The sequence below is a fragment of the Tuber melanosporum genome (genome assembly GCF_000151645.1).
Source record: "Tuber melanosporum whole genome shotgun sequence assembly, scaffold_127, strain Mel28".
NCBI classification, from domain to species: domain Eukaryota; kingdom Fungi; phylum Ascomycota; class Pezizomycetes; order Pezizales; family Tuberaceae; genus Tuber; species Tuber melanosporum.
In genome coordinates this window covers 314,583-324,344 of record NW_003298785.1, presented here as the reverse complement: position 1 = coordinate 324,344, position 9,762 = coordinate 314,583, and the positions used below count along the sequence as shown (strand labels likewise).

The 9,762-nt window shown below is 49.1% G+C and overlaps 1 protein-coding gene across 1 annotated transcript; it reads right to left on the bottom strand.

The window, feature by feature from the left end:
- Window positions 1-1,754: 1,754 nt before the first annotated feature.
- Window positions 1,755-3,650, bottom strand: GSTUM_00002312001 (uncharacterized protein; the record flags this gene model as incomplete). Its single annotated transcript, XM_002836053.1, has 1 exon — window positions 1,755-3,650. One exon carries the CDS (start codon window positions 3,648-3,650, stop codon window positions 1,755-1,757), a length of 1,896 nt encoding a protein of 631 aa, XP_002836099.1.
- Window positions 3,651-9,762: the final 6,112 nt, after the last annotated feature.

The window sequence follows — 9,762 nt, the reverse complement described above, 5'->3', positions numbered from 1 at the left end:
TCCGCATCCGAAGACGAACGGACCGGACGCTTGGGTTCACTTGATATCAGAGATGCAACACATCTTCCTCAGTGCCAAAGCGGTAGGTAGGCCACAACCGCTGCGGGCCGCTCTCCGCGCAGGACACCCCTTTTCGGTTCGTTCCGGTTGGCAGAATTGTGGAACAATGCACCCTTTTTTTTTTGGTGATAACTGAACCCGATTTTGTTGTAGTACCGGTAGTGCTCTGGCTCTTGTATCCCCCTCGTGATTGACACGGGGGCGCTCAGTTGGTGGGCAGGTCGTGGTATATCTCCTGTTGAAGCGGCTTGTCACCTCCATCGTCGATGGTGACCAGGTATATAGCGTGCAGAACTATATATAATACCAAAAAAACTTCCCTGGCGCCGATGTCCTCCGCAAAAACCCACCAAAGCTTCCTGCCCCACTCATACTTCCTATCACATTGTCAGATACCGCACTTTGGAAACAGAGTGAAAACAAACTTTCAATCCCCACAGAAAGCGCTGTGAGGCTAATTTCGTCAGCAACGTGTATCGGGTCCATGGCGCATGTTGCCTCCGGTCAATTGTTTAGAAACAATGCAACTCGGGGCGAAGGCCATGGGTTCCCTGTACTAGTACAGTACAGTACAATAAAATCCAAGGAATTAGCAAAAATAAAAAATAAAATCCACGGACTCGACCTAACAAGATGGCGTTGTTAGAGTACAGTACTTGTGATGATTTCTAGGGGTCCACGAGTCCCCGTCTTATATCGCGCCACTGGGAAACTATTTCCCACTCGCCCACACTATCACTCACGGTTTTCCGTAACGACATGGCCGCCTTCAAAGTTCTTCAACTAGCGTCCTTTGCTACAGTCCCAGCCATGACAAACGAACTTCCAAATACGCTGTCTGGCTGAGTGCGCGGTTGGGGGGGGGCTCAGACCGATAATTTACCGCGCATTAAGCATAATTTAACCATCTGTGCCACAATGTCATTTTAGATTCGTCTTGCTTTTTTTTTTGCCCCGGTGGTGGGTTGCCGGGCCGCTCTGCCATCCGTAGTGATTTGAGAGCTGTGCTGGGGTCGGTGTCGTCTGGTCGACCTTCGGGCTTTGGCTACTCGAGCACCGTACGGTACTTAATGCGTAGGTGGTTGAGCAGATGTGCTGCAGGGTGAATGGGGGTGTGGTGTTGGCATACTTCATGCACGTTTCTCTCTAAGGTCCTCGAACTGTGGCATTGGTGATCTTGCAGCTAGTTGGTCAAAATTTACGATTGGGGGAATAGGAGGCAACGAGGCAAACAGGTTAATATAACTACTGCGAGTATTTACTTAATATTCGGGTGCGGCGCGGTACTGTAGGGTGGTTTTGGCAAAGTTCTAGGGTTCAACGGGATCAACATATTGGGATCGTGTAAGTTAATGCGGTGCTTGCTTCTGATATGCTTTTCACAAGCGGGTTGCTGCAGCGTGCGAACGAGTGATTGAAATATGGTAGTCTTGATAATCTAATTTATTTTGGTTAACGCGGAAACAGCGAAAGGAACTCGCAACCATAAGACAGTCTGGACCGAACGCTATGCTAGCTATTTAACTCATCAGGAGAAAGAGAGAAAGAAAGAAAGAAAGAAAGAAAGAACCAAACTAAAAACCGAAGAAAGCCGCCGGTCGTTAAATACTCGTACGTGTGGTATGCAGCACAACTCATAATCACCATCGCTCATGCCGATATTCCACACTACCACCACCGCAAACAAAAACCCTCTAGATCGGCACCAACCTCACACCCCCAAACCCCCACCCACCACAAATCTGCCCATCATCCCCTTCTCCATCCCCCCCATTCCTCATCAAACAGCTAACCACGACCCCAACACACCCAGCCGCACAAACCTCCACCTCCGCATCTCCAGAAACTTCAAACCACCCGCTGTTACCACTCTGTTCACTCCTCACAGCCCATTCCTGAGCGGTAACCCTAATTCTCGCTGCATCCGGGTATAGCAGCGCGGGAACCACGTCCAAGGAAATGTATCTATCGACGAAGCGATTCGTAAACGTCTTTGCATCGTAAGGTCTCCCGGCCGAGAGGATCAAGTCGCCTGGAGGGCGAAGGGGGGATGACGAAGATACGGGTATCGAAGAGCGGAGGATGAAGCGGGCCTTGTAACGGCCTGTGGGCACGCCGGAAATTAGCGTTCGGAGGTCTACTGATGAAGTGAGGGCGCGGTTGCAGGTTAGGATTTGTGACTCGGCGCGGGTGCCGTCGTGGTCCAGGTCTTCCAGGACAGGTATTGGACCTGCACGGCTGTTTCCGGGCACGCCCGGAAGGGATAGGCTTTCTAACGACCAGCTCGCAGCCTTTTCCCCTGCGGGGATTGTGGTGACGGTGAACCTCCCAGCAGAACACTCAACAACTCTCCTCTTAGTCGAAATCCCAACGATAGTTCTAGCCAACTTCTGCCTGCGTATAACCTGATCAGGATCGTCCAGGTATCGCCTAGTAACACTTCCCATTTCGTCTTCCTTCATCCACTGCTCCAAAGAAATCTCGCCAAGTCCCGAGTCAACATCCCAGCGGTAATACTCTGTTTGTGCATCCCTATACATCCTCTGCACCTCATTATCAACTCTCGCCGTGCTAGTCGCCATCGCCACAAGGGCACCCGCGAGTGACAATTCGCGATGAAGGCCGAAGGGTAGCCAACGCAATCCACGCCTTATAGCTGGGATGGTTTGTAAACCTGTACCGATGCTGACGATTACGCCAATTTCTCGACCAGGCCAGCGGGTTTTGGCCTCAAAATCGATTTCGGCGCACGGGGAGTTATAACCGAGACCGCCGTCAATGTAGGTGATCTTGGGCGTGCCGAACGTGATCTCGTCAAAAAAGGTGGGGGCTGCCGAGGTCGCTCGGAGGGCCTGCCAGATTTTAGTTTTACGATCGTCGGGATCGTTTGTGTGAAACAGTTTCGGTACGCCAACGGCGTGTTTGTAGACTGCGACCACGATGCCATGACAGCCCGGCTTGGGGGTTTGTGGACTGTGGGTGTTTGGATCTGGCTTAGAATCCTGTGCGGGTTTGAGGGAGAAATTGCTATTTGTAGACGTTCGCCAGGTTTTCTTCTCGATTACATCCCGGACACCCCCACTATGGGTTACTTCTAGTTTTGTGAGTTGGCCGGTATCCACTCGACGACGGATTTCCTTCTCACGTAGCGTGAGCGTCTCGTCGAACATTTTCTCCTCCGGGTCGAAGCTATTCTCGACCAACACCCGCTTGATAGCTTTCTCCAATACTGCCCCTGAGAATCGAGCCCCCGCAAATCGGAGCGGCGTTCCAAATATCTTGATTGAACGGTCTTTGCTGAATATTTCCTCCGCTAACTGAGTGTAGATATCTATACATGCCGGTACGTCCAGGCGCAAACGGGAGAGTAAAATGGCAATAATTCCACCGGTAGATGTCCCGCCGATGATGTCAAAGTATTCGCACGGCTTCAATGGCGTGTCATCGTCCTTTGGGCGAATATGCGAAGATTTCTCCTGCTGCGATATGGTGCTCATAATGTCCTGTAAGATCATCAGCGAGCTCAATCCGCGGACTCCCCCGCCATCAAGCGAGAGGATTCTAAGTGGTGGTAGATTTGACTCGGCCATTGCGTGCGATAACAATTTGCGCGTGGATTCGCGAAGAATGAAGAAAAGGCGCGGAGAATGCAGCTCCTTTTTATTGCTCGGCGTAGCTGTTGTACCCGATTTTCGACCAGGAGCAACTCGCATACGGCTTTCAGCCTTGCCAAGCAGTTCCCACACAGCCTTAACAGTATGTCTCACAAATCCGTGCAAGGCGAATCCGCCACAGTTAGCATTAGTGCCAGCAATGCTGGAGCGACCCACCATCAGATGAAACCAAGTTCTGGTAGCGGCACCGTATCGCCTCACTTGTACGAGTACTGTACCTGGAAAGCATAGTCGGTATTGCTATTCTTAGCTATGCGTCCTAGCAGAGTCCAAGCAGGATTTATTAGTGAGAGTTCTCAATTCGTCCCAGAGTTAGCGTAACCATGGTACTAGTACTACCGGTGTGGTACTTGTAATTGTTCGGCCGCAAAGTTACACAAGGACAAGGCTTACCGGTATGCCATTGCGAATCCCAGCGGGGAATACCGGTACTATGAGACACATAAGATGGCACTAAAGCTTTATCTAGGGCGACGATCTGATGACTATACGAGTTGTGCCTTCGAGGGCCTAGGATCGAGTGATATTCGATGGTGAACTGTTGACAATTAATCAGAGTGGAGAAGGGAAACGAGAATAAAGAGAAAGCTGCTATAATCGACCAGGATTCCCCTCAATCAGCTAACCAGCATTGTAAACTAGCTCTAACACGTCCCCCTCACACAACATCACCTACAAACTGCTTCACTAGGGACAAACAAAAAGCGCAACCTACAAGCTCCTGAAACACACTGCTAAGCTCAAGAATTTACAAGATCCCGAGTGACACTTCGCGCCCCCTAATATCATCGAGCAAGAAGCTGCAGTAGAAATTTACAATGCTTAATCCTTAAAATACATAAAACCAAATTCTCTCTTCCTCTTGCTAGCTTCGCATTTCTTCGCACCCCACTCCTTCGTACCTTGACATCCAACCACCACCCCCAACACTCCTTCCATCTTCCCCTCCATCTACAACATAGTAGGACTCCTCTCTTTGAAGCGTAGTTTCGTGTCCCCCTCCGCCTTCGCCGCACCCATTTCCCTTAACCGTGGACATCCGGTCCTGCTGCCCGGAGCTCTTCCGCGGTTTCCAAGCCGGACATTCTACCAACCATCTCCTAACCCGTCGTTCACTCACCGGCTCAACCCCCCTTCTTCTTCTCCCAAAATAAAAATGGGGGGGGGGTAAAGTACGCTCAGAGCGCCATTGATCCACTGCGCATGTCCCTTCACCCGTAGGGGAACAGAAGACATGCTGGAAGAAGACATTTTTTGATACTGATAATGCCACGAGGGTGTGGTGACTTTGAGTCGGGCGGGACTGCGCAGTTTCAGTCCTGCTCTCGCAAGTGTTGAGTTCATTTGATCTGTCCAGAAGGCAAGCGGGTTGAAGGGGGAGTTCTAGGGGTGTATGCTGCCTCATTACTCCCCCAGAGGGTCGTAACCGCTGTGGATATTTGGAGGGGTTTGTTAAATTTACATCGTGGTGGGGGTGCGTTTGGTGTGTCGTTGTGACGTGCCCGGGTACGGCCCAGCCCCGCCGGGTGGGCGGAGTGGTTGATGTCATTGCTTAGCTTCTCCGGGGTGATGTCAGGAATATTAGGTGACTGGAGCGCTGACATCCTGGACTGGGCAGGCAGTGACAAGCTTTTGGGGGGTCTTCGGTATCGTGAGAGTTTATCGTTTGTAGTGAAAAGTCTCGGGAGAGTTGCCTGGTGGGGCTGAAGTACCGGTAAGGGGAACGGGTCCCTTAACTAAATTCAACATCTATCATATCAATTGCATCGTACCAATTTAGTAATAACCCTTGTCTTGGCCATGCGATATCCGAGTTGATTGACAAGCTGAGGACCATAAGGGGTGATACCGGTAGTCCTCTACGAGTATAGTACGAGTAAGAACTCCAAAGGGCTGAAGAAACTCTATTATGATACCAGACCGCTTCCCTATTTTTTCGGTGAGCCAGCAGCCCTGCATGCTTCCCGGTATGAATCATCACGAACTAATGAGAGCTTACCAGCACCGAATAGGAAAGCAAAAGCTAAACTACCCACCCAACGTGCCCAATAAGTTATTGGCCTACCGGCGCAACTATAATAAAGGCCTTACGCCGGTCACCTGAACGCCTTGGCAATTGTTCCGGTCTAGGCTCTGGGATGCAAACTATGGTGTTTACAATTTCCGAGCAGAAGAGCAAGACAGGGGACATTTCCGATACCAGAACCCTTGTCAAAGATTGTGACCGTAGGTATTCGCGCATGGTCATAAAGGGTGGAAAACTTTTGGTGGCAAAGTAGGGATTATGTTGATCGATCCATAAACACAGTGGAATGAAACATGGCTTTGTAGAGGTCAGAAAAATCCAGACCAGTTGCAATTGCTGCTTACTTTCCTCTAGGGATAGGAAATGGAGATTCTGAAGGACCACTCAGAGTCTCAAGCAATCCCTATGGGACCCAGTCTGCACTGAACCCAATTTCGTGATTCTTACCTCACACTACCCCGGCATCCTCCTCCAGTTTGTAATACAATCCACTCGTACCTGGTATCCACTCCGGGTTGCTCGCGTCACCCAGGCCTTGTGTTTTTCCAACTATTACTCGTACCGACCAACCGCCAACTGCCCCATGGGATCTTCCCGATCCGTTTTCCCGTCCCTGATGACCGTGCGCGAGCACTCCAAACCATAAAAAATAAGCTCACCGTCTTCCCAGCAGCAGACGGCCCCCATGCGGCAGGGTTCCCCCCGACCAGGGGGTGTAAATATCGTACTCGTACTGGTTAGCCCCAAGAGTCTGACTGCTCCAGGGAGTCAAAGTTAAGGCGAAGCGAAACGAAAGCTGTCGTGCTGGCAGGGTTGAGTTGCCAGAATGGGATATGTTGCCTGGACCACGTTTTTGTCGCAATGAAGAATGACCGCTGCCCCGGGAATGTTAAGCATATCTTGACGACGAGAATTTCCGGAATGCGGGCCGATATGGAAACCGGTATGGAATGTTGGAATCTTTGTTCTGCTATGGCCCGAGTTCGGATTTCGGAATTTCCAATGATATGGCGAGTGAGTCGTGATGATAACGCCGCGAAAGGCTTGCTGTGCTGTTTCGGGGCCGAATAGACTGGTCTAATAGCACTTGCGAGCAATCGTTTAAAATACCATGAACTATGATACCACGGCAGGGGTGAAGTTCCGAACTATGACCTCTCACATCCCAATCCGGCCACCGGAAAAATAATCATTATTCGGGACTCTAGAAATACCTTCATAATGCACCCGGAAAAAAACAAAAAACAAAAAAAACATAGAAATCATGAAAAAAATTCAAAAATAGATCGAGGTAAGGACTAATTTTTGATAATTTTCCCAGTTGCAAGTACTTGTAATTATAGGAGCTTGGCGCTGTTATGATGACATTGTTTTAAAAATGGTGGACGGTTGTGTGGTTTGGTGCCAAGACACTTTCTTTAACTGGTGGCTTTAAACTTCACTTCCGTAATAGTACGAGTACCGGTACAGTACTGTACTTGCAGTTCATGGTATTTTAAAACACTTGCTGGGGTTGTATCATCAATGCAAACGCCAAAATTCAAGCGGTAACTCGGAGCAAATATTGCATACTAAGCGTCCCGGATTTCATTTGGAGTGCTGTAATTACGGTATCCGAGGGCAGTCAAGAGCAGACTACCTAGAATAGTTCTGCCAGTACTGCGGCTCCAGATTGCAGGTGACATAAGTTAGATACAATGTACAAGTACCGGTGTATGAATACGAGAATATTCAAGCCACATCTACAAAAATACATCTTGCTCCTTCCAGTTATTGGTATTATTTACGAAAGAACTCATTCGTGATCATAACCCGACCGAGCTAGAGAAGAAAAAAAATCTAAAGCCGTCCATCTTAATTAAATACTCAAAGGGTTCCGTGGCGTCAACTTGTACGAGTATTTTCTCCCAGGAAAAAAGATCGGGCAAAAGATCGGGCAAGGAGCGGTTTGATACAGCAACCCAGAAATTACATATGGGGTGGGAGGACTCTTGGCTTCTTTTTGACACATTTCTAGGTATAGATGTACCATTCTCTCTCTCTTCCCAATTATGGAACCCCCGGGAAATCCCAATATTTCGGAGAAAGGTCAAAAAATGCAATCCTAGGGAGCGAAAAGGCCGGCAACCACCGTTTGTGTCCCGGTAATGTGGTAGACCAAATATTCCCGAACCCAGAGGACTTGTAGTACTGTACCGGTACCGCTACTCGTACCAGCCAACATTTAACCAAGTTACAACCGTTTTAGCCGTGTATTTATGCTGATGGAAACCTCCGTACTTGCACCACCGACGCAAGTACAGTACCGGTATGCCATAAAGAACATAGCCACATCTTGTTCTGAGAGAATAAAACAACATCGCATTTACAACAAGCAAGGGCGCGCCTGCGCCACACCTCGCCTTATTTCGGATGTGGCACAACGGCACGGTTGACTGATAAAGTTATTCCTATCCCATAAACTCTGGAGCCATCCCAGTGGGTTTTGGGATCTGGAATACCAGCCTATTTGGACAACCGGGAGCTGAATATCTCCTTTCCATCATGGCCATACTGAGAAGTGTAAATTTTGAGGTATTCTGTCTCTTGCGCATAACAAGATTTGTCTTATCACGATTACCTAAATAGTCTAGTGTTCCAAATTTGAAAACAGACCGGAATGTTACTACAGCCTATTATGGAGTAATTACCGGTAATAGGTCGGATTAAGCTTTGTTGGTGTAAGGATCTACTACGAGTAGAACCAAGAGTGGTTAGGTTCTGCCCTAGATAACCACAAAAGGACTCATCATTTTCAACAAAAAGACCTACCCCACCAATCGCACTCGAGTACAACTGCCCTGTAAAGCAGTGGTAGCCTGGCTATTTTGTGACATTCGGGCTCGACCAAAGAGCCTGTTAACTGGGAGTTCGATCCCGACCGCAAATTCAGCCCATCACGCGAGCCGGAATGGCACTCCTCCTTGCCGATCCATCCCACATTCTAAAAACTACCCTGCATCATTCACCACCCACACAAGTCCAACGCATTACCCAAGTGTTGTGTTGCCGTGCCCGTACCCGAGTAAGGGCGGAAACTTGGGCTGTCTCATCGTGTGCCGCAAATATGTCATTGAGCCTTCTTCTCTCGTAAGGTCGAGATATCCTGCCTTCCATTGTCCCTGAAGGGGGAAGGAGCTCCGTTTTTGCTGTTGTTGCTGACCCCCTCCACCCCAGAGAAGGGAATGTTAGACTTATTTGTACCGGTACCGGTACATAGTACACTGTCCAGCTGTTCGGGTTTTCACGGTATCCGCAAATGCGGGGGAAATGGAAGACCATCCAAGCTCTGTGCGTTGTTTCTGGTTAACTAATGACCCTGATGGGGGTGGAACCATGGGTACCGTATGATATCATACCAAAATGCACGCAGAACCCGAACCATCAAATAACAAAAGTAAAGGAGGAGGAGGTTGAATTTCGTATCATATGCCGTGAACCAGATCGATTACGATCCCGATTGTTAGTGCACTTTATTCTCTTTGTTTTTGTGTTCGCTTGGTATCCATCGAGTCTGGGGAATGGGCTGAAGGTTTATTCTTGGGTATTGTATTCGGGTGCGGTGATAAGAAGGTGTTTGTGGGGCGGGAAGGAGTAGGAGGGGCTTTTGCTGCTATGGCCGCTTTGTTACTTGTAGTGGCTTGGTGGTGGTGGTCGCGTGACTAGGCTTTGGGATTCCCATCTTTTATGTGATACCGGTAACCGTGCGGGGTTATGGAACCGCAAAATCTGATTAAAACGAGATCGGGCTACGACCGAAATGGTGAAAAAGGGGAGTCCGCCACTGTGTGGCGTCGAAGATCAATGGTTGAGGTTGAGGCTTAATCTCAACTTCAAATCTCCTGGCTAGCTATGGTGAAGAATTGGGTATGTATCATACCGAAGAACACGGAACCTAGAAACTCCAGATGAGCGCTACTATGGGTAAGCACTTGGTTCTCGTTCACGCGAGCATTAACGACA